Below are 26087 nucleotides of genomic sequence, written 5' to 3' on the forward strand. Positions count from 1 at the left end.
TGTCTTGAACAAGGTGAAATGAAAATTTATGGGATTATGTACTTAAGTATTACTGACTTTGGAAGCACTTAACTTTTACATACATCAGAAATAGATAAAATATTTCTTGGTATGTTAAGCTCAGGAACTAACTACTGTAAGATATTATTTGGTTAGCTAGTTCAATAATATTTAAAAAATGAGATAATTCTTAAAATTACTAGCAGATGTAACTACGAAACCAAACTTAAGGAATATAAATTTTCTGGTTTAGGGGTTAACCATATTATCAACTGATATTGGCAAGAATCCACCTTTTAGAATGGATTTTCATGTAGTAACATTTTATACCTTCCACTCAACTGTCCTTTTGTACTCACTTCTGTAGTTGAGATAAGGGGCTTAACTTTTTTTTTGTTTTCCTTCTTAATTTCTTGATTAATGAAACATGCAGTACATTAAAATAGAGCTGCAAAAAGAGATGTACTCAGTAACAAATACTTAGCAATTTTGCTCATTATCAAAGACTAAGCAGAAGTGTGAGATTATAAACTCACATGGGAGCTATTATGCAGCATTGCATAGTTAACAACAGAGGTATCAATGATAACTTGGAAGTTCCTGGGCTGCTGTGATTTATTTTTTTTTCCTGTCTCATGTTTTGTAGATTAATGAAACCCCACCCACTCTGAGTTGTGGAGCTTTGGACTGGCTCAACTTAGATGGAAATTGCACCAATTCTCCACATTATGTCCTTTCTTCTCTTTACAAGTAAGTTTAAAACTAAGAAAAAACAATCGAACAAACAATTTCTCTTGCGGGATTATGTCTTAAACCAGGGACTTGGTTAGGCAAAAAGAAAGCTATATATAGAAAAGTCCTATCATGTTGTTAAGATATCAAATAAAAATGTCCGAGAAAGTCCACTGGCCAACTCACTAAAATAGAGCATTAAGATACCCAAGCAACAAACCTGAAAAATCATTTAGGGATGCACAATTAAGAAAATGCCTCAGATGAGACTGTCAGACAACCTTAATTCAGTTGACTTGCACATCTCCATTATAGCTGTTTTGATTTACAGCTAATCTATAATTTTTACAATATTCTTACTTCAGTGCACAGAATGGACTTTTCAGGATATGATTTAGCCAAGTTAACTATTACCAATTCACTTTCCCTGCTAATTTGTTGTGGACATCAGGTTTGTTTGTTCATAAATTCCTTTAAGTTCAAGTCCTCATTGAGCCCTTCATCTCAGAAAGCCAATGTCATTCCCTCTTTTTTTTTTTTTTTTAGCTGAAGAGTAAATAAGGCATATACTGCTTTCAAAATGTTGAAGGGCTGCTCATACTCAGTGTTTAGTGTATGCTTTTATGGCAGAGCCTTTCTGAAATGGAAAGGATTGGTATGATGAAGACTGATTAATATGTATCATGAAAATTAATTGAGATATCTTCTGGTTTAGTTCATAACATTGAAAATAGAATATCACAGAATTAAATGTAATTGGATTATTTCTCTTTTTTAATTCCTCTCAGCCTGGCACATTCAATTGACCTGTTAAAGGCAAGAAACAGCCATCTTTTCATTCATATCTGTTGATAGTTCTGCTTCTTGCTAGAGTGGTTTTGGTGTGGTAACATACTGAGAGTCTTTTATCTTTTTCTAGAGGAAGTATCTCATCTCATTTTTATAAGTATAAAATGTTATCTTTATTTAGAACATCTCTTCATAGTTCTAGTCAAATGGCTTCTTTCCACCTTGAATGGTGTGTTTTTATGTGTTCTCTTTAATGTATCTAATCTCTGCATTTGCTTTTCATTTGCTGCAGTGATACCTGTCTATAAAAAATGTTATTTCATTTTGCTTCTTTACTGATGAATATTTTACACATCATTGCTATTATTTTCTTTGGTAAAATGACAAAGAATTTTTAAAACAAGAGTTTGTCTAACAACCTTCAAAAGTAGATACCAAGGTGCTCTTTACATGGGTGTAAACATCAGATGTGGAGCTTTTGTCATAGAAGTTTTTTGATGATCCTAGAAAACCCTGCAGAAATCCAGAAGCATTGTGAACAGTTTATCACAAATTTGCTCTTGTTTTCCCCCTTTTTAACCTGACAAAACTGCAGAACATTTCTGATTGATTTTTTTCCAGACCATGTTGAGATAGCAGATTTGTTTGTGTTGATCAATTTTTTTAATCACTTGGACAGAGGATATTACAAGCATATTACATTGTTTAACATTACCCTCATGCTTAACTAGAAAGTTTCAAATGGTTACTTCAGTGAAAATGAAAAACATTATGGCATTGCATTTGCTTGATTTTTATGAATGTCCATATCTTACAGAAATAAGCTATCAACTATGTCTAATAATAGTAGTTTCTCATCTTACATAATACAGTGGTCTTTTTTTTCCTCTTGAATAGTTATTTGCCATAGGTAAACTGAATTTGATCCACTGAGTCTTCCTTTACAGTAACCAGTGAGTCTGTGTTTCTGTACAGACAAGTAGTTTTGCTCATGGAGGGCATTGTGATTGAGACATTTAGCCTAAGATCTATATTATAAGAATAAAACTATATATGTGGTCTCTCAAATGTCCCACTTCCATGAAGAAAAGTCAATGTCAAGTACTAAAAAGCATTGTCATGGTTTAACCCCAGACAGCAGCCAAGCCCCACATAGCTACTTGTCGCTCTGCCACCAGTGGGGTCGGGGAGAGAATTGGAAGGGTAAGAGCCAGAAAATTCATGGGTTGAGATAAAGACAGTTTAATAGGGAAAGCAAAAGCCACAAGCAAAACAAAACAAGAGATTAATTCACTGCTTCCCAGGTGTTCAGCCATCTCCAGGAGAGCAGGGCCCCATCACATGTAATGGTTACTTGTGTGGTGAGTTCACCTTGGCTGAACGCCAGGTGCCTGCTCAGCTGCTCTATCCCTCTCCTTCCCAGCCAGATAGGGGAGAGAGTAAGGTGGGGAAAGAAAACAGCACAAATTGTGGGTTGCGGTAAGGCAGTTTATATTGATGCAAAAAAAAGAAAGCAAAAGCAGCGTGCGCACGCACAAAGCAGGAGCCAGCAATTAATCTCTACTTCCCATCAGCAGCGATGGTCAGCCACTTCTCTGAGAAGCAGGGCTCCAGCACGTGTAATGGTTGTCAGCAGGCAGCCATCAGAGACAATGAGCACCTCCGGTCCTGCTCCTTGCTTCAGCTTTTATATCTGGGTTGACGTCATATGCTATGGAATATCCCCTTGGTCAGTGTGGGTCAGCTGGCCTACTTGTGTCCCCTCCCAGGATCTCACCCTCAATTGAAGAAGGAATGTTACAGTGCTGTGCTCAGCAGTAGCCAAAACATGTGTGTGTTATCAACACTCCTCAAGCTACCAATGCAGACCACAGGACTGTGAGGGCTACTATGGGGAAATAAATTCCAGCTCAGCCAGACCCACCACACTTGGGAAGACAAACACTGTCACTCCAAACATCCTCCTTCTTCCCTCAATTTTATATACTGAGCATTATGTCATATGGTCTAGAATATCCCTTTGGTCAGTTTAGGTCACCTGCCCCAGTTGTGTCTCTTCCCAACCTCCCTTGCATCCCCAACTTCCTTGCCCGAGTGGCAGTACAAAAAGCAGAAAAGGCCTTGGCTCTGTGAAAGTCCTGCTCAGCAATAACAACAACATCTCTATATTATCAACCCTGCATTCAGCACAAATCCAAAACACAGCCCCCTACTAGCCACTATGAAGAGACTTTATGTCAGCCAAAACCAGTCACAGGTTTGTCTGTTTCCAAACTGTAATACAGGACTAAGGGGACTACGAGAGTGCTTATTTGCTCAGCAGTAAAAAGTTCACCCTAATGCAGGGTCTTGTCTCTGTCAGAAAGAGATGCTTAAAGGAAAATATAAGAACGGGGAAAGCTCTGTGTGTGTGTGTGTGTCTTTCTCTTTGTCTCCCCTCTCACTTAATAGTTCTTGGTGTTCTCCTAGCTGCTAGCAACCTGGAGTCTTCCTCTCCTGAAAATAACAATAACATCTTTGTGTATAGTAGGCTTCAGTGAAGTTTTTTCTACTTTTTTGGAAAATATTTATGATTTCCTGTTTTTATTTTTACAGTCAAAAATGTAGAAACTGTAAAGAAAACAAGTGTTGTCCTGAACTAAGGTAAGAATATTAATGTGTCTAAAGCATGCTGAAATTTTTGACCCCATTAGTTTTATCATTCTCCTGTGCTACACTGATTTCCTCCAGTAGAGTTGGAAACTAGACTTCAAACTTTAATTCAAAATATTTTATCATATTGCAACACACTAAACTTCAAGCTTTAAGTCAAGTTATTTTATCGTATTGAAACAAGAATCTGTATGTGCTGCTGCATTACAGGCAAGTCTCTGCAACCATGTTCTTTCTTAATTCTAGATTTTGTGCAAATGGTTTGTATCTTTGTTGCATGTGTAACCTGCATTTAAAAGCATGACTACAGTGGGGTTTACTCTCAACCTGCTGCTAATTTACAGCATATTAGACCCCTAAATATATTAAATTTTATGTCAATAGTTGGTACTGTGAATACTCATTACTGTATTGAAAATTCCTTGGACAAATTGGGTTCTCTTCTGCTGAGAATAAAATGGCTTAAAGGAAGAGTCAAAAAAAAATAATTCCGAGCATCGAATATGGTTCGTTCATGCACAGAAGCACAGCAGCTCCACATAGAAATAATTCAGAAATTGTTTGGTTTCCATGGGTTTAAGGACTTTTTCACCAAGAACTGATAGTACTTTGCTTCCTTCTGGATTCTTATTTTAGAACATATCAACATATATATTACAGTAATGGTTACTTAATGATAGGAGTCTTATCTCCCATGCTGTCAGTATGACAATATTTTTCTCATCTGCTTTTCATAAATTGAATTACCAATTCAACCTTTAATTGTACATTAGAATATTTTGAGAAATGAGAGAGAAAAAAATTTCTACCATTGCACACAAATATTAAAACTTCAGGCATGAAAATTTCCTTGAAAAGGGATATGATTCATTTTACTCTTGGTTGCTTCCTCATACACTCCACTCAGAAGAGTCCCAACACTTGAAATTTCTGGTGTTTGCTGTCAGCCAGCAAACACACAGAAGGCTTGTGAATGGCATCAGTCATCAGATTATAGTGTCTCCACAAATAAGTCGATAATAAAGTCTTGCTCCTGTCATTGCCTTAACACTATATGGCATATAAATATAAACTCTGATTTTATTGTCTTGTTGGTTTGGAAAAAAAAATGCAACAGTGGAGTTGCTCCATTAGAGTCAAGTGGTATGGCAACACACTGACTTAATTTTATCTGCTTGGAACATGTTTAAACTCCCTTTCCTTGAAAATACCAACATTGTTAAACTGGGGAGAAAAAAAATCTGATACAGAATAACACAACACAGTTATTATTCTAATATGGTAGAGTTAACATGCTCAACTAATATTTTTAAAATACTCTGAGTTCTCACTAACAGCTTTCATCTGAGAATTTCAAAGTGCTCTACAAAAAAAGAAATTAAAAAAAAATTTAAGAAATCTTTTGCATGTCTTAAAAGATCCCTCAAATATTCCATTTCACAGAGAAGTGCACTGTGTCAATTACAGAAACTCTACAACTTGCAGGAGAATCACGTATAGTGGGTTAGCAGGGGAACTAATTCTATATATAACTGAAATTGTGAAGGGAAAACCCGTGTTAGCTGAACTGGAATTGAGCAAGAAAGGAGTAACCTTTACTGGAGTGTGCGGCTGTGTCTTGTACCTGTGACTCTTTGCCAGAAAGAGGTCCATTTTAGAGATGTATTTAAGGGGATGCCTTAAATAAGTCATTGCCTTACTGCTATTTTGGGGCCTTAGGCAAAGAAAAAGAGGTTTTGCATGGAAAGGCTAAAAAAACCACACATATAAGAAGCACAGGTGTGCTTTTTCTGTAAGCAAGCCAGTTAATCAGAAATCCAAATAATACTTCACATGACGGTAACTTCTGTGGAGGGAATTAATCTACATGTACATTTCCAAAGATCTCTTATTTCTAAAGCTCTCTGACTCTGATGGCCTTTCTGACTGATTTCTGACTCCCATCTCCTGCCCACCAATACCCAACTTTTGCTTTGAATTCTGTGAGTGGCATTCCTTCAGAATACAAGGTATTCATATCTTCTTCATTCCTCTTCCCTTTGCTTTAGGGGGAGAAGGGAGAGGTTTGGGCCTCTGTGCTAGGCAGAAGCAGATGTATGATCCTGTGCAGCTGCGTGGTGCCTGCTGCTGTGTGATGCTCTGAGGCCCTGTGGGAAGTGCCCCGGATTGGACACGTGTGGAGGGGAAAGATAGAGCAGGAGGGGGTGTGGGGAGTTGTGTGGATGTATATTAGTGGATAGGCTTTTTAACTCTGACTTGTGATTGCTCTCAGTGTGGGATTCATAAGAGTGCAAAATGCCTTGCCAGCATCTTTTTTTCTGCTTTATTTTTGACTCTCCTTCTCTTGGAAAAAAGCATTTGTAAAAGAAAAATGGGATTTGAACACTAGGCAGCCACAAAGATGGGGATGCTAACTCGACTGATGTTTTCTTTTGAAAAACTGGCACATTTCAGCTTTTACCAACAGTGATTATTTTCATTGGAGTTTCTCTATTTGAGCCTTAAGATTTTGTTGCAGCAGGTATTCAGCCTCACCACAGAGCTATTGCTGCCATAGTTACTGGAAACTGCATTATGCTGTAGCAGCCGCCAGCCTCTGCATCAGCAGAAGTGTTTGGGGAAGAGGGGAGGAGAATTGCACAATAGGATCCCAGAGAGCTGACAACAAAACCGGCTGGAAAAAAATGTGGATTTACAGATGGTTCATTTAGCATGCAACGTGCAAATTTTGTTGAGAGAAAAATGAGATGGAAAAACACGCCGGCAGAATTGGTATAATATGAAAATTTTCTCAGTAATTTATGATTATCTTTAGTTTAAGGTTGGTGTCTTTTTGTTGTAATTTTACTTGCTGTTTTCAAAGGTTTACTTGGAGAAGGGGTAACTGTTGACACTTCTTGCTGCATTTGGTACACCTAGAAATCTGCATGCTTTTATGAAATTCTCTGCAGGGCTGCTTTTCTTTATATGCTGTATGCCAGAGTATGCTGGTCCTGTGAAACCAAGATTTTATGTATGTCTTGATACCTACAGAAGTGAAGCTGTTTCTCTTATGTTTGTCCTGAGGTTATATTAATTCCTGCTAGAACTATATTGAGTGTAGATTGCTTATGAGGAAAAGCAGGAATATGAGCAATAGCAGTCTGTGCTTGATTCCTGTATCTCATAGTATTCCAGTAGTTCAAGTCTAAATTTAACAGTACATCTGATTAAACATTAAAGAAAGAAGTAATCTCATCTACCTATTACAAAATTGGGCTAAATTCTTATGTTAACTGTATTGATATTTGTTTTTAGTTTAATCATTCAAACATATATTATAAAAACTGATTGTTCTTTAGGTTGTATATCAGATGATTTAGTTATGAAGTGTGTGCGAATCTGTTATTTTCTTTCTGAGCCACTGTCATCTCATTTCTTAGTTTAGTCTGTCATGTTATTTCCAAACCCAGCAAGAGTGTGTTGACATGACATAGCACGTTCAAAGGTAGAAAAGGAGCATTCTGACTTTATGCTCTTGGTTTCAGCAGTTTTTGTGAGAGAGAGATCTGTATCCCAAACCAGACAGTCATTTTGCTCTCACAGTCAGTAGTCTCACAGCCAGAGGGAAAATATCTTCTGGCAAAAATGTATTATGTAAGTGGCTCTGCATGAATTTTTGTTCTCTTTTTGTTCCACTTGAGAAAACTGTCTTTAAGAAGCAGTTTCAAAAAAAGAGTATTTGATGTGAAATCTGTGTATCACACCTGTCTTTACTGCCCTGCCTGGAGTTTTTTTTGTACTATTGAAAATTAGGAGATGAAGCAAAAAGACACTGAAAGAACACCAAAAACTGCAATTTGTATATATACATTTAGCAACAGTATTTTATTACAGAAACTAACCTTACAGAGAGAGAATTGTACCAACTAGCTACATCACCTGAACAAAAGCAGAAATAATACTGCAGTGGTTGCTGTGCTGTGTTTGTTTTTCCAAGGTTTAAAGTGAAGTACGGATATGCCTCTGTACTCTGCCTTTCTGGGGTGTAGTTGTAGTATGGAACTATGATTAGTAACATCAGTTTGGCCCGCATCGTGTTCTGCTCTGTGTGCAAACACACATGCCTGTTGGAAAGGATCTCACAGTTTCATATTAGTTCAGCAAAAAGCCATTACCACACACATGAGGGAATATGCTAGTGCTGCTGAGAACCGCAAACAGCACGCTTCCACGTGCATTGTCTGCATTGCTTATCTCTGATACTTTATAATGTGGGGGTGGAGTGTGGTTTCAGCAATGTTGAAAAGTATGGGAAAAGCTTGTGACCCCCTCCCAGCTGTAAACAGATGTTACCTAACCACCTCTGCAAGCATTGTTAAGTCTTTGGATTTAAATGCAACACTGAGTTGATTCATATACTTAAAAGGTTTGGGTTTCAGTTTGTAAATGGTTTGAACTCTGATAAGTCAATTTTACGGAAAGATTGGCTGAGAGCTAAAAGTGGTTAGGAAGAATGAGAGGTATTTTATAAGAGGAATTTTACTTTATCTAGTTTTATTAAACAGTTGCAGAACAAGAATTCTTTCTCTACTGTTTTACTATCATGCTTTGCTTTTCACCCTGCTGGCAATGACTTGTTTCCCTAATCTCATACAGAATGGTCCTAATAATGATAAATTAATAGAAATCAGTTCTTCTGATACTTGACTTCCTGATGTTTGATAATGCTAATCGTTCCTCATCACTTCTCTTGTATGAATGTACTTTGCATCTTTCACACGTGTCTCACACGAAGTGACTTGCCCAAGGTCATGTGAGACCAGTAACAGACTCATATTTTTCAACTTTCATACCATCCTAGGAATCAGAACCTGTTAGTCAGTTATGTCTATTAGTAGAACAGATTAAAGACTATTCCATCATCAGAGTATGCACAGAGACTCTGCTAGGTTTAGTGCACAGGCATCCAGAGGCAGCCCTCGCCCTGAAGACCTTGCAGCCCAAGTAGGTGAAAGCACAAAGGTGATGTCACTGCTCCAAAATCAAAGATCTCGTCTCAGATCAGTACTTTAACATCCAGAGTATATGGCTGCTCCATTACATTTCCCTTGGAACATATGGAAAATTATCTCAAAGCTGCATTCAGAGTTACCATTGAAATTATGGGAGCTTTTCCTAAATGAGAACTTTCAAATTTAATAGTGTTTGAAAAGTGGTTCTGCTTCAGCTAACCAGTCTAGCTTCAACATCTGAGTTTGCCCCCAGTGGCTGGTGGCATTACAAATACCTGAACAGCTGGAGATTTGTAATCGCCATATGAGCATTTCAGTGCTGCAGTGAAGTGTCAGTTCAAACCTACTTCAGCTGAATGAGAAATGAGGCATCCCATTTCTATTTCCTAGAGATCAATTAAAGTTTATCTAAGAGGAAAAAAATTACAAATCACAGGGTGCTGGCATCTTTGTAGTCAAGCCAAGGACAAACAGATCTTGGAGCTGCCTTTTCTTATAATTTGTTCATATGAGTCACAAATAGGCACAAACCATTTAGCAGATCGCAGTAGCAAAGTTTGTACTCTGTTTGCACTGTGCCAGACAATTGAACAGAAGATGTTCTCTTTCAGTTACTCTCACCAGCATTACATTTACATAAACATTACAACAAAACTGAATTCTGTTTTTCTTGTGTGAGTGAGAGTCACAGTGATATTGTAAATTATTGAGAATCTTAAAGGTTTTTTGTGCTGAGGCTTTCCTCCCGCTTCTTAAGAAAGTGAAATGTATGTTCCATGTAAAGGTACTCCAGGAGATTTGTAGACTTTGGCTGCTTAATTGTTTCTGTATCTGTTTTGTCTACTAAATTAGCAGACAGAATCAAGTTTTTGCTGTAGAAATAGTTGCTTTGAACACATGCTCACAGCTCTAAATAGAGATTTTAAATTATTCCTATGTAGCAAAGGTCAAATACTTTTTTCACACAGGCAACCTTGTATTGGTAATGATTTTCCAAACTACATGATGTTTCCAAAGGTTCCCTTTGAAATTTTATTTTGGGGGTTTTTTTGACCTTCAGGGACTCTTTAGTTTTGGTACCTTTTGCTCCCTTTAGAAGTATAATAAATACATTGTTTACTTTATTAGTAAAATATATTCAGAACATTTTTTCAAGAGTCAAAGGTTTAATTTTCTGAGGTTATATATAATAATGCAGTGTTTAGAAACAAAACAACAGGCAAAGATCATATATCACCTTTATATATTATCAAACTGTAATGTTAGGAATTTCTTGATGATAGCATGTGGAGAGGTAAAATACATATTCCTTTCAGAGGGTTATTTTAAATATTATCATGGATTATGCTAAGAATAGATACTACTTTGATCGTTACTCTGTGTGTGTGTGTATAAAATTTTGGCACACAGTGAGGAGACAAACATCTTGGAGGAGACTGTAAAGCAATTTTTCACAGGTTAGTCACTTTTCTGATCACAATTCCGCTCCAAATATAGAAGCAATAACCCAATATAGTCGTTGCATCCAACAGAGAATTTGGTGATCAAGGTCTTCCCTTGGTGCTGCCAGACATTGTCGGTGTAATCTCAACAATGCCTGTAAATATTTCTAGGTTGGAGCTTTCTTGGTCTGAAAACAGGGCAGAATGTTTCTCATTTCTGTAAAGTGCTTTGAAGTACTTAGACAACAAATATCTTATATAGTGGTTATTAAATTTTGTAACTTATAAACACCCCTCCTCAATTTCATTTTTGTAAGACTTACAGCAAAATGAACAGTGACAATATTTTTTAAATTCTTTTTGCTTTTATCTTTCTGGCAGTGGAATACCTGCTTCACCACTAGAGCTTTCATGTTTGCTGGTATTTATGACACTTACAGGATTGCAGCCTGCTGTGACATGCATATACACAGCTACCTTACCATAACGAGTTTTTGTCATAATACATTCTTATTAGACAAAACAATATCTTCAATGTTGTCTGTCTTTCTTCAGTAAGATGACTTGTTTAACTACAAATAATATTTGTTTCTGGTTTTAATTCACTGTCAACATTTATAACAGCAGAGAAATAAATGCTGTGCGTGAAGAGTACAAGCAGAAACTGAGAGACCAGGAAGCTTTCCACAGAACACAGATTCAACGACAGCAGCTATATGTTGAGGATTTAAAACAACAGATTCTGAGAGGACAGATCAAAGCAGAGCGGGAACTAGAAAATGACCAAGCACTAATCAACCAGCAAATCCAAGAAAGTGGGTACCTGCCTCTTCCCTTCCCTCAGTGCCCTTCCATTACTGCATACTTTTATCCTCTCAATGTTTTTGTCCTAGTGCTGCTTTATTTTATGGTGGAAATTTTATTACAACTTATTACTAGTTTTCTCTTACAATTGCCTTTCCCTTGAGAACAGTTACTAAGCTCTGATTACCAGGACTAAAGGGCCTCCTTCACAGTGCTCCAGCAGCACTGTTTAATTAGCTCTGCAGGTCACTGCTGGGAGAGAGAGCACCAACTACTCCCCTGTGGCATTTAAGCCTCTCCTCTTCTGGGCTGATCCCCATCCTGCCTCCCTACAGTTTTGCTCTGCTCACATCTGTAGTGCAACTCTGCCATGTTTATTCCAAAACTGGATCAAAAAAAGAGACTCATGCTTTGGTTCAGATAGGAGTTGTTTCTAGGAAGTTCTACGGTGTGTGCAAAAGTACTAAAGGCTACAACAGTGATCAGCTTTTAAATGGCAAATAGCTATGTCAGAAGGTGAAGCCACAGCATGTTTTAAGAGGTATTTTTTAGTGTCAGTGGATTCTGGCCCCCAGAGGTGCTACTTTGCATGCCGGCAGCCATATTCAGCAAGATGCTTTGGGGCGTTTGGGCTTCTCCTTAATGAGTTTATAGGCTGATTTGGGAACATTTTAAATCTTGAGATGTTTTTGATCACTGAAATTGAGTGGTTATAGTGTTCCCTAGTTTGTCTTCTAGTGAATGATTTGATCCAAGTTTCTTGATAAGCCAAGGGTACCTATATAAAGGCATCATTCCTACCTGGCAAAATCTGCTATTTGCTCCTAGAAGAAGAAAACTTTTGTGAATTTTTGGCAATGTCTCAGACCAAAACTTATGCAGTCAGCTCTCTTTTTATTATGCCAGCCACAATGAAGAAAGAAAATTGTTTTGATGGGATACAGCAGCATATGCACAGAGAACAGGAGAGTTCTCCCAAAATACCTTTATTTTGTGGCTCTGCAGACTTGTTTTCTGCTTCCCTTTAGTTCTTCTGTTTTCACTTTTGTGTTCACACAAAGCATAGCCAGGCAGGTAGTTTTTGCCAGCCAAATACAATTCTTCACTTGGCAGCCCACCAAAGTTCTTCACCTTTTCTGTGCCTTCTGTGGCTCAGCTCCTGACAGAGGCAAGTTTGTGAGCAGAGATTAATTAGCATCTTAGAACTTGCAGGTCTTTTGCAGGGAAACTGATCTGCCAAATATTCTGCTTGCTAAAACACGCTAAAGAGGACACATCTGGAAATAGAAAGTTGAGAAAAAAGGTTTTGTATGTGAAAGTTAAAAGTGTTATTAAGAAAAATTAACTAACATAATGACTAAAATGCTTCCCTTTTATCCATGGATTAACCATCAAGCTAGAATTCCTACTTCTGTGCATGTGGTCTGTGTAGAGTGGCCAACATAAACAGAACAGGAGACTTACTGTGGTAGGGATCACTAATGAATTATGTTTAATAAGATGAGTAGTCAGCAAGCAAGTGATGATGACAATATGTATGCACTAGTGATTTCTTATGTTAGGGAAACTTCCAGACCCCCAAATTCTCTCTTGCAGCTTAGCTGTGCAGAGCTGCAGGTAGCCCTCATTCATCACATCAGACTTAAATACCTCTTAATTCCTACACCCCTGCATAAGCAACAAAAAGTTGCTTATTCAGTAAAGGATTGCACATTGAAAAGCGCGCAGAATTGAACGCAGGTCTTTTCATGCTTCTGCTGTATTTTAACAAAATTGAGGTGATGTTTGAATGTAATCGTTGAGAAATTGACGTGTTCTACTTTTTGCTCACAAACAATGTGTTCTCCACCAGTTTCCTTATCTGCACTGCCAAACCCCTGCTCATACCCTGCAGTTGCTAACCAAGTCCTTAACCCAATGGAGAGGCTTTCAGTTATCAATTAAGTAGAGCAATGATACATTTTCCTTTAAATGGTTTGCCAAGTTTCCACTCTGCATGCGTAGAAATTCTGTTCTCAAATGATCTCTTGAGGCTGATTAAATAAAGAAACAAGGTAGTAACGAATTCCTATGATTTTTACTTTCTTGTAATCATTGTTTTGTTTACAGACCAGCAGTGGCTTATAAATGAGAATAAACGTCTGACTGCCCTTCAGCAGCAGCAGAGGGAGTTTGCAGTGCAAACAGAGCCTACGCTGTATGCAGAGGCTGAGGTGCAGAGTAACACTGGGGTGGAAATCTGCCTTTCCCTGTTACAACAGAACAAGAAGAAACTGGTGCAGCTGGAGCTTTTGCGAAGATACTCCTTAAAAAAGGCTGAAAGAAACATAAGGCGGAAAAAGGTCAAATTCCAGCTGGAAAGAATAGTCAAGAAGCAGAAGTTACTGGAAGCCAAGCAAAACCTAGAGCAGCTGGAAGCTAGCTGCTGGCTCAGCGAAGAGTGCGTGAAACAATCCCAAGTCCTAAATGAAAATATTGCTGTACGGTCCTCTTTGGATCACCAATTGCAAAAGAGATGGAAGTCATTGGGTTCGAGTTCCTTGCAGAACAGGCAGCATTTGTTCTGTAACACACATCTGCCCCAGGTACCCAGGTAAGTTAACATCTGCCAATTCCTCTGAGCTTTCAAAAGTAATGTAAATTCAAGGTATTTTCAGTGGCCACCTATAATCCCAAAACCTGCAATATCAGTGAACCTACTATACTGTACATCCCACTGGAGCAGTTTGTCCTTTTCCATTGGGTTTGTACTGTGCATTCCCTACTTACACCTTTGACACATCCTTCTCAATGTTTTTTACATTCCTCTCTCAAGCCTTTCTGCACTTTTTACCTCTTTGGGAATGCTTTCCAGAACTGGCTTAAATCTTGTTATTGCTTTGCTCAGGCTGTTGGAAAATACTAATTTCTGCATCATTTTATCTTGATTCGGATCAAACTCTTCCTTCAGAATATTGGTATCTTTGGGGTATTTATGGATTGGGCTTTTCTCAAGCTAACTAAAGATCTCTATGCAATGCTAAAAAGTTGTGGTGCTAGGGTGTTTATCACAGCATGGTCCTTTGCTGTTTCTACAGCAGGAAATACTAAACTCTGCTAGGTGGATTTCTGTGACTTAGAACTATTCTTTATGTTTAATTAATGTTTGCAGCTACTTGAGCCTACAGAGACTCAATACCAAACTATACCACATAGCATCAAGCTACTCCTTTGCATGCAGAGCCTATTCAGGATAGCAAGGGGATTGTATAGTTACTGACAGAATTTATTTTTTTTTTATTCCCTGCTAGAATTTGCTTTTGAAAGGCATTAAGATTGTTGCTTCATGAATTGTTACTCTTAACTACAAGACATTACTGAGGTGGAAATGTTGTTAAATTCATCATTCAAGCATGGATTGGATTTTATTTCTTCTTTATTTCCACAGCTGTTTGCTGAAGAGGGAGTCTGTCTCAAAGTTATCTACCTCACCAAATATTGATCAATACTGTGAAGGCAGTACAACGGGGAGGTTGTCGCCTGTAGAATACCTTTACAGAAGTCGTAAAGACATTTCTGAGAGTGATGACCTTAATGATGACAAGGGGATCTCCTTTTCGGTCCAGAGGCAGCTAACTGAAAAACAAAAACCATCTTCAATTGGAAACAAAAAAGTAGCAGAAAAAGACTCTAATGATTCAGCTATCATGGCTTGTATCAATAAAAATTATCAAAAAATTGCAAAGTTGGATGACAATCCAGGGCAAGCTGGATCTCAAAACCAGACCTCTAAAGACTCCTCTCCTGATCTTTTTAAGGAGAAAAATGAGCCTAAAACCTTTATTACAGGGACAAGAATGACAAAATCAAAGGTGCTAGGAGATTTAAGTCAGCCTGTAAGTAGCAATCTAGCACAAAATAGAGCTCAGGTGTCCAATAAAAAGATTAGAATGGATATCAATGGAAAAGGCCACAGGTCTTCTCCAGAAAACTTTCCTACACAAATGAAGAAAATTGTGTCTGGAAACCCACCAGTGCATCTAAACCAAACTGTCATGAACTGGAGGACAGAACCAAAATCAGCCTTGCCAAGTCATGAGAAATCACCAGTGGAACACAAAGAATTTCTGATGGCAGCCACATCAGTAGGAAATCTCACTAAGGTGAACTCACAGGCACCACTCTCTTATGTTGAAAAAAAGTGGCACAGTGCTGAGATGCTAAGTGCTGGAGTGTCCAAAACAGCCACAGATGTGCTGGGGAACTGGCAAGAGGACGATGAAAATGAGATTTCTGATACTGACAGTTCCTATTCTGTAGATTCTCTCTCCTGCGCTTATGCAAAAGCTTTCCCAGAGAAACTGAAACAAGAAGATTTTGACAGAAATAAATGTCCTGCCAACCCAGAAGATTCTGAGAGCGATGACAGTCAAATGTCACAAGACTCTCTGGTAGAAAAGGAAAATAAAGCCAAAAAGCAAAATGCAAGCCAATTTCATAAGTTAAAGATCCATCATGAGCCAGCAAAGCTTTACAAAAGCAGAACTGAGCACCATATTTCATCTTTTGTGACATCATATGCATCTCGTAGGAACCTGGAAAAGGCTGAAAGAAGCTTTTCTCTGGATAGTTTAGCTGACGGAGAAGAGATGCCAGCAGAAGATCTGGTAGAAGAATCCAAATCTGATTCATCTGATGAAGTGCCAACAGAGATTTTCTGGAAGTTACAAACTCCTAGATTACCAGCTACACAGATTGAAGAAGACCACGAGTCCAAGACCTGCAACAGAGATACAGAAGGAACAAGTTACGATCTGAAGCTGAGCAGTTCCTTTTATTTGGACACTAAGCCACAGCCTGCTTTCAGTAATGCTTGCAAGCAGTTGCTGAAGGGGACAAAAGTCTCCTTTGTAGAACAAGAAGGGTGTCTTGATAAAAGACTGTATTATGCAAGGGAAAATCCTTTGCTTACTAATGATGCTTGGCCTTCCTGTGACACAAAGGTTGACATCAGCAGCCCCAGAATAACAGCACCTTCTTCCCATGAAAATTTGGAATTTCAGAAAGCTCATCTGTGTTCTTTGAGCAAACCAGACCTTTGGCTGAAGAAAGATGATCTAAAGCAGTCAGCTGCTGAAGTTTCTTTTGTTTCTGGCTCTAAGCAGATTCACAGCATTACTCACTTATCACATTATGTAAACGAAATAAACTCAGTTGTCTCCTCTGACACATCGGAAGTACCTTTACCTGAAACAACAACTGCAAGCAGAGTTTCTGAGAGTGGATCATTAAATAAGATTCTTAAGGAATGGACAAACTCTAACGAAAATTCATCCTTGGAATCTCAAAATGTTATGTTCTCATTTGTTAGCTCAGTAGGACCAAGTTCTTCTTTTGTTCCTACTTCAGCAAAACATGATTATTTTAAACATTCAAGGTCACGTCATCATGAACAAGAACAACTGGATGAATTATCTACTTACAGGTCTACCACTGAATGTACACAAACATTCAGCTGTTTGGAAAGCAGCTCCACTGCAGACTGCTTGTCACTGGTATCAAGGAAAGAGGAGGATTCTCTCCCCACAACTCATCCAGAGCTGCCAAAAGATCACACTCTGCAAAAAACACCTTTTGTCTCCATGTTGCCTGTGCAAACTGTGGAGCAGAGGAATGTCTGTTTAGATGCAGATTTAGAAGATGATTTCTTGAGAACTTTTTCAAAAGATGAGCTCAACAATGACTATAATAACTTGACGGCAAAATCAAGTGTGACAGATTCAGGCAGGGGAAGTGCATCTGTCAGTGCATCTGCAGCTGAATCTTCTATGGGACTTGCTCATAATATGACCTCAACACAGACATCTGCAGTAAAACACATCCAATTTGGAAACCATGGGCAGTTTTTTCCACTACAAAAAATACCAATATGTTGTGATGAAGGTTTCTTTCTCAGTGACTTAGCAAATAAGAACTGCTCTCTAGTAAGCAGCTATGAGTTTCAGACACTGGCTGGACATGGAGCAGAATCAACTGTTACAGAAGGTCTCCTCAGGTCTGGGGAGAGTAATTTGGAAACAATGCAAGAAACGGATTATGAACAAATATCTGCAGAAGACATAACAACAGAGACAGATTTTTCCTCACGGGAGACAACATATCAATGTCACCCTTTAGCTGTTGCTGCCAGTGCAAGATATGGCCAATCTGCAACACCAGTAGAGATGTCTGAAAAAGAGATAATCTGTATGGAAACAAGCACAGATAGTTTGGCAGAGGTTGTGCCAGAGGTGCCTTCATTCATAGGTCACAAAGAATATGAATCCAAGGATGAAGACTTGTCTTCACTGAATCATTATGAATTCAAACACAAATCTGTTTCAAAGGATTACTCCCACGAGTGTGCTCTAGCAGACAGTCAGGCAAGTCGCTTATCCCAGCAAATTTCAGAAAAGTCTACATTATGCACTGATAATATAAGAGAAGAAAGCAGTGAAAGCAAAAAACACAATGCCTTGAATTCTCAGGCTGTAGTTCAGAAAGAATTTTCATCCAAATACGAAAACTTAGTGGTAAACGAAGTAAGTTACTTCATAGTGAATGTAAATGGGAAAGACACTAAGTCCTTCCCTGCTGCTATTTGTGAGACTACAAATGATTTTCTCCCAGAATCTAATTCAAGCATATTTTACAAAACTTCAACGAAAGCTAATCTTTTTCAAAGTGCATCTGAGACTGAAAATTATGATAAACTGTTGCGGCATGTCACAATGGTGAAAGGAGGTTGTAATGCTACATCTAGTCATACTGTGGAAGTCAATGCCACAGAAAGTTGTTCTGACGTATGTTCTGGCTGCCTTTGCGCAACATGCTCTTCACAATCAACGGGGCAGAAAAACAGTACACATAAGACAACCGACGTTTCTGTGGAATTTGATGCCACCATTCTCTTGGAAACAGAAACACAGAACAAATCTTTACTTGAATCAAGAAAAGAGAAAGAAGCCTTTTTTGAAAATGATTGCCCAGAGGACATCTTTCCTGTTGAAGATGATGTAAATTCAGAGTTGGGAAGGGTATTTGAATGCAACACAAAAGCATCAGCTACCATTTCTCGAGAGGAGAGTTCATATATAAATAAAGAATCCAAATTTTTAAGAAACTTAGAAACTGATCCAGAAGAAACCATAGCTCCTTATCAGAATACAGAGGCAAACAGTGATGCAGAAATAATTAACCAATTAACCAGTAGTGCAATCAACTTAGAAAAAAATGCATTGGAAATTCAACCCAGACAGATTGAAAGTTTACCTGACAATCCAGAAGCCAAAGTCCAAAGTGTAACTGAAGACAGCAGTGGAAAGGATTTTAAAGACATTAGTGTATCTCACAATCCAAAGAAACCTACTGATAGTGTAGCTTGTGAAGTTCAATGTGAGTTTAATACAAATCTGTGCCTGATGCATGAAGAAGTGGACAAAGATGAACTGCAGGAAGCCAGCACTGAGGTAGAACATACTCAGGAATCAAAAGCACTCCTGCATTCTGGCAGCCAACTTGAAACAAACAGCTTTTGCCAAAGAGAAAAAAGTGAGAAAACAGAAATAGGTATTTATTCACCAGAGTTTTGTGTTGCTCCCAAAACCACTCCTTCAGCTGCGTGTTCCCACACAACAGATACTGCTCAGAATATTTCAGGGTTCCTTGATACTTGCGAGGGGCTTGTACAGATGAATAGAACAGAAAATGTAGCTGCAGCAGTACTAATCACAAGGAGGCAAGCAAATGTTTTAGAAAAACTTGAAAATGGAGAACAAATAAGTTCTAACAATTCAATTGAGCATTGTGTACCAAACTGTTTGCCCCAGGAAGACAAAGTTAATGAATGTGAAGTGACTGGGAGTGAAAAAGAAATTAGTGTGACATACACCAAGGAACTGGTTATTACAAGGCAGGAAGACATATGCACAGATGAAAATGTTTTATTTACTGAGCAGTTTCCAGCTTTGCATCAGATATATTGTGACAGAGATGACAAAGAGGAAAGTTTAAATCAGTTTAAGATCCCTGAAAGATACCTGACAGCTTCAGAACAAGAACAGAATATACTCTTAGAGAATGATTCAAGATATCATGATCCTACTGAAATGAGTGAAGATGGTGACTCAGTAGACTCTGTTACAGGAGTAACATGTCCTGAGACAGGAAATGTAGTTGATTCATGTGAATATTCAGTTGATGATAGTGCTGGTAACAACCAATATAGAATTGAACAAAAATCAACAAGTCTCGACAGACATATGTATACGAGTTGTGCTATGCAATCTCCTGAGCATAGCACTTCAGAAAACTTGAATGTAGGTATTGTTAGAAAAAGACCTGATATTTGTGAACTGGATCCAGTAGGCTCTAGAGTTGAGGAGGAGAAAGTGCCTTTGGTGAAGGTAGTACAAATGGCCAAATCAGACAAACAAAAGCAGATGTTTGTAGAAAACTCAGAGGAGGTAGAACTGATCTTTTTACAAATCCCGGATGAACTATTTCCTGAAAACAAAGATAGCTACCAAAAGACACATGAAGACAGCACATTAAATGAAATCTTAAGAGAAAGCCAGTGGGTGTCTACCAGCTTTTCTAGAAAGAACGAAGACATCAGCAAGCAACAAAATCCATCAGCAACACTGATGTCTGCAGAAAAAACCCAAGAACTTCAAGACTCCCCATGCCAGTCTGTAAATCACTTTTTATATCTTGGAGGAAGCGATGATTCCCATCTTGTTCAAGATGTTCCCACTGCATCAAAAGGACATACAAAATCATCTAACAGCAGTCTTGGAACTGGAGCTGTTCTGCCTTACTATGAAACATTAATGGAGAGTGAAGTCGGTGTCCATACATCTGTTACAGGCAACAAAATGGGAGAAGACAAACATCTTCCAGATAAAATTCAAAGTAAGAGTGTGGCTTTTTCACAAATCGTGAGCACACAGGAGAGGCAGGAGGAAGAATCGTTTGTAGTTAAAAATGCACCTGATTATGCCATATCTGCACAACATGTCAATGAGAGCAACTCTTTCACTCCCTACAGTGCAGGTGGTCCTGAGCCTGAAACTGTTGTACTTCAGCAAACAGCCAAAGGAAACTCATTTTCCTTGGAAATATTAGATTCTTCTGAAGATATTATTCGGGATGTTAACAATGCTCATGAAGAACACAGTATGGATTTAATGATTAATAAACTATTAAATGACTGTCTTAATTCCAGGGAAGATACAGCTCAGGAGGAAAAGGATACCATTGTGCCTGATTCACTGCTCTTGGATAAATCAAACCTGCTTTCTTCTTCAGAGAAAGAAGTGATGGAAGACATAGAGATGGGGAAAATGCATTGTTTACTAGAAATCTCTACACCAAAAATCTTTCACAACATTAATACAACTCAAGTAGTACTTCAGTCAGGGAGTTCATCACTGCAAGACAAGAGATTTTTAAACACAAGTTATCCTACAGCAAACAGTAAAACTGAAAATGCCAAGTTTCCTGGTGTAGCTGGATATCGGCATGAGCCTGGAAAAAATCAGGAGCATGAGACTTCTGAAGAGTGCTGCACAGACCAATCAGGCAACGCTGTTTCTGAGAATGCTTCAGCCCTTTCAGAGGGCCTGAACAAGTCTCCAAGGGAAAATTCACACTATAGTAAAGAGTTTCTAAATTATAATAGGAGCTTGGGTGCTTCTGAACATTCTCCTGGTCTTCTGAATTGTCCAGCATCATCTGCAGGTAGTTTGATTGCCAGCAATGGAGACAAAACTGAAAATGATGCTATTCTCTCTGAAGAAACAAAATACTTTGAAAGTGAATCAACTGATTTAAATGTAACTTTTCTTGGTGTTTCTCAAAAAGGAGATGAAAAGGAAAATAATTCTGCAGTGGCAGAGGTCACATATGCTCAGAATAATAAACTCCCTGAAAAAGTGGGAACAAATCAAAAGGACAAAATTATTCAAGGTTATTTCCAGAATTGCAATGACATAAAAGAAAATAAAGTTCATGAGTCCTCAGAACACAGCAGTAACACTAATGGTGTGACTGTACCAGAATCGGGCTTGCTCACTTTCCAGAGCCAAGGGCAGACTGGCAGTAATGAATCAAAGTCTCTTTCATCCTACTCAACAGAAGAAACTCCAACTGATACACCATTTCAAAGCTCCAAGAACTTCAATGCTTTTAACATTGCTTGTTTACTTGAGGACTCAAAATCTCTAATATTTAGTCAGCTTGAGGACTCACTTCAGGATGCTTTTTTGACTGAGAAAGTGACCTCCAGTTCTGCAGACATGTGCTCTGAGAAAGAAGATCTTCCCCGTGTCAATTACCCGTCCTCAGCGGCATTTTCAGAATCTTCTTTAACTGCAGAGATAGGCCATGGTGAAACTGGCACAGATGATATTTCACATTTAAATATATTGAAACATTCTCCATTTGCTGTTTTTCAAATACAAGACACTCAGTCTGATAAGGCTGTTGTATTTGATGAACCAGTATGTGCTTCAGGAAGTATTTTACTTTCTCTTGCAAAAGAAAATAGGCATTGTCCAGTGTCAGACACAGAGTGCAGTTCATGTAAAAATTCCGCTGTAGATGTGGAACCTATGTATGGAAGTAATCATAAAAAAATTGACGATACAAAAGTTGATCAGCATCACTGGGATAAGGTTCTACCACAAGAAGCTTGCACAGAACACACTGAGAAAATTTTAAGTGATAATCCTCTTTTATTACCATCGTTACCTTTTTGGGATACTGAAAGGGCAACTCTTGTTAAGGAGGGACAAATGAGAAATATACTTAACAGAAATGAGGAAGAATTGCATTCAAATACTGAGGCTGAACATCTTGCAGTAAAGACAGAGCAGACAAAAACATTAAGTAGAGAACCTGCTGAAAAACAAACTAATGTATCCTCAAATTCTTCGAATGAATTAATAGGCTCAAAAGTTACAGTGTTTGAAAACCTGTATCCAGGAGATGTTGAAGTGGATCCTGAATACGCCTGCAGTTCAGTTAGTCCAGCATATCCCATACACAGCAGAAGCGCTGATCCTAGGCACCTGTATCACACTGTCTTGGGATTTGAAAGAAACCCTGCAGATCTGCAAGATAATTGTCAGTATGTGCCTACAGGTGAACAGACAGAACACGTACCAAATAGAACAAATCCAGGGAGTAGAAAAGAGATTTTACTTTGCAAAAGTAATACAGGTTCAAGTGTTGATAGCCCTACTGATGATGCTGATGTAGACAATTATTCAACAACTGGAGACACTATAACGAGGAATAAAACCGCAAAATCAGAAAGACCAAAATTTTCTGTAATAAGTAATGAAACTACCTCCATAAAGTTTTTGCCAGAAAACCATGATTTGCCTCCTCAAGAATCTAAATTGGTGCAATTTAGGAACAAAAGATCATATTCTACTACACAGAATACAAAGAGCTGTAAACAAAGTGAACACAGACCTTATTTACAAAGTCACAGAGTATCAGCCCCAGCTATTGCTGTTTTCTCTGATACAGAATATACTTTGGAAGCTTCATCTAAGGCAGATCCTTTGTTATATTCTGCATCTAAATCATTACAAGATTTAAATATGAGTGTAGAGCCTCCATCACCAACTGAAGATGATCTTTATGGAACTGAAAGATTTTCAAAGCAGGAATCAAAGAACTTTCTAAAGGTTAAATTTAAACCCAGATTTCAGCAAAGAATGGCACAAACTAAGAAGTTTGCAAACTGTGATCCCAAAAATTTACAAAATTTTGCAGGAAGAAGCCAAAGCAGCCAGTCTTTAAAAGACTGTACTACTCAATCTCCATCATGCTTACTGCCCACAGCTCACAGTTCTGTGGGTGCAGAAGTAAACGTCCATTCAAAGAGTAGTTCTGTAGCTCAGTGTAGTGAAGGGAAAGGCGAAGAAGGTGGATACCAGCCAGATTTAATTTTGCAAGACAATAAAGATGTAATCCACTTTAGTTCAAGTGATATCAACCCATATATTCACTCATGGCAACAAGATGGATCATGCAAGATTGGCTGGAAACAGTACGTTTTTGGAAGTGCAAGTGATGTCTCTTGCAATCAAATTCCTTTAAATATGGAAAATCATAAAGTTATGAGATGTTCCAGTGCAGACAATGGATTGAATTCTCAAAATTCTCCTTTTCATTCTCATCTAAGTTCATATGCTACAGCAAAAGTTTTATCAAGCACTTTAAGTAGCATTGAAGGTCTTCAAGGATGGGACAGTGTCAGACAAGACTTTCAATCTGCATATTCGAGTGACAGTACCAAGCAGTATAGCAACATATCCAGTGAAACACTGGAAAGTAATTCAGAAAATAACACTGCTGAATTTGAGAATCCTTCTGCACAACCTGGTAACTCTTCAATGCAGGTTGATGAAATTGTACTATTATATCCTTCTGAGACTGAAAGGTCTTCTAAAAAAATACCAGGGATTACATGTGAGCAGGGAACACAAACAGCAACCACAGGAAGGTATAAAAGGCAGAGAAGACATCAGAGAAGCTATACAGATGTTTCTGCAAAAAAGGAGGAAAGAAACAGAGATTTATTTCTTCAACCTTCTTGGACAAGCATGCAGAACCTGTCCATGCATCTATCACAGCTTCTTCAGAACACTTCTGAGTTGTTGGGAAACCTCTCCCAACAGAGTATTATAGATAATGAGCAGAATGCCACAATCAACCAAAGAGGAACTGAAGATGCTGTAAAGGCTACTAGATCAGATAGCTGCACTCAGACTACAGCAGATATAGGCACTCAAACTGAGATTTTGGAAGAACCTCAAAGCAAACATGACGAAAAACAAGTGGAGGCAAAAATGGAAAATGAATTGAGGGCAGCTCAGGCAGTAAACAATTGTAAAGAAATTGGTGCAGATACAGTAGGAAAGATTCCTGAAAGGAAAGAGGAAATGCTCTCTCTTGAAGAAAGAACAAAAGAACAAACAGAGATGAAAAGTCTGGGTAATCCTGACTTTCACGACAGTCTTGACAGCATTTTGGAAGACTCCTTTATGTATCTGCCTCTCTTACCCAGAACCTCCGCTCCTATCTTACATTTTCAAAAACCATTGTTCAATGCAAAGCAGAAGGATGCTTTTGCTAGTGCCAGAGTTTCATCTCTCACATCATCTTTGCCAAGTTCAGGGCAAGATGATTCTTCGTGCACTGTAGTTAGCAGCCCTACTAACAGCACCTCTTACTCTCCAACATCTTACACTCAAGATAAAAGAAGTGTCAATGAAACAGAGGCTCCAGCAGAAAGAAAATTTTGTTACAAAAATACCCTGCTAGTAGATAGGGCCTCTTCCCCTATTCTTACTCTTAGTGCTAGTCCAAACAGCCAGACTGCTTTTAGCAAGTCTGTCTGCCCTATTAAGGAACGTCTTGGATATTCCAGTGTTGCTTCAAGTCCCCTTCACAACCAGAGAAAGCAGAGGGCAGGTCCACAGTCCAGCATGCACGCTCACATAGACAATTTTTCACAGACAGAAACAGAGAGTGATTCAAGCGCTTCTAGAGAACATAAGGGGATAAGAAAGAAATCTGGAAGTTTCTCAGGTAAGAAAGCAGCCAATGAGCTTATAGGACAGGATGATTCAAAAGACATGGAGCAAAAGCATAGACTGATGGTTGACACCCACACTACCATTTGTGCAAAGCGGCTGTATCACTCCAGCAGTATGTTGGAGGTGTCAGGCCACAGTGAAGTTGTAACAGGTGATGTCAGAGACCACGGTTCACTGGCACATTCGCTTCGTTGTATGTATGTTACAAGGGGAGGAAGAGGTTCTTCAGCTGGAATCGGACATGAAAAGTACATTGAGAATTCTGATACTGCTTTGATTCATAACTATTCATCTCCAAATGCTGATTTATTTTTTAATCAAAAAATTAGTGCCACTTGTTCAAGTAAGACAAATGCTGGCACATCCTCAGAACCTGTGGTAGAAGCATCTTCTCTACAATTTCACGATTTCTTCTGGAGGAATGAAAACAGCTGCCCTCCCGCACTCTCTGATGTGAGTGATGTGCAAACTTCCTTCCGAGACGACAATACAGGTTTTGTCACTGAAAGTGAATGTGACACTGAAATTCCTCTCAACAAAAATAGTACTTTTGCAAAGCCATACAGGCCTCGGAGCTACAGTCTCCGTGACTTACCCATACACAATAAATTTAGCAACTGGTGTGGTGTTAAGGGCAGCCCTCCTCCATCGTTACTCAGCTTGAGTGGCAGTGTGACCGATTTACGAAGTCAGGCAGAAAAGATGACTAGAAGCACACAAGCAACAGAAATGGAAGGGAAATCCCAGCTTTGTGACAGCAGGAGTAGAGAGATTGAGAGGCTTCAGAGAGAGCGTGCCCAGATCATGTCTGGCATTCACCTGGATCTGCATCAGCACCCCCTCACAGTGGAACTGACCGAAGCAAAACTCAGTTATGGCATTGGGGAAACAGATGCCCTGCTGAGGGTCCTTCAGAGTGGAAATGCAGATGATACAGTGGCAATTCCAGCGAAGCAGCAACTTTATGAAAGGTAAACTGCTTAAAGTAGTGTTGTATTAAGTATTTTGAATCCACTTAATGCAACTTAAATAGCATTTAG

The 26087-nt window shown here is 38.6% G+C and overlaps 1 protein-coding gene across 2 annotated transcripts in view; it reads left to right on the forward strand.

The window, feature by feature from the left end:
- The window catches only part of STARD9 (StAR related lipid transfer domain containing 9), a 98665-nt gene that overhangs the window by 63102 nt on the left and 9476 nt on the right, over window positions 1–26087 (forward strand). Inside the window, exons 20-24 of one of the 2 annotated variants that reach the window (XM_027706901.1) lie at window positions 647–750; window positions 4117–4164; window positions 11234–11424; window positions 13523–14006; window positions 14841–26018. In XM_027706901.1, coding sequence (XP_027562702.1) covers window positions 647–750; window positions 4117–4164; window positions 11234–11424; window positions 13523–14006; window positions 14841–26018 — 12005 coding nt within the window. Of the gene's footprint in view, window positions 1–646; window positions 751–4116; window positions 4165–6038; window positions 6995–11233; window positions 11425–13522; window positions 14007–14840; window positions 26019–26087 lie in introns of those variants that run through there. The other variant, XM_027706905.1, reaches the window with a different exon arrangement.

The sequence above is a fragment of the Neopelma chrysocephalum genome, unplaced genomic scaffold (genome assembly GCF_003984885.1).
Source record: "Neopelma chrysocephalum unplaced genomic scaffold, ASM398488v2 Primary Assembly neopelma1_24, whole genome shotgun sequence".
In the NCBI taxonomy this organism is placed as follows: Eukaryota; Metazoa; Chordata; class Aves; order Passeriformes; family Pipridae; genus Neopelma; species Neopelma chrysocephalum.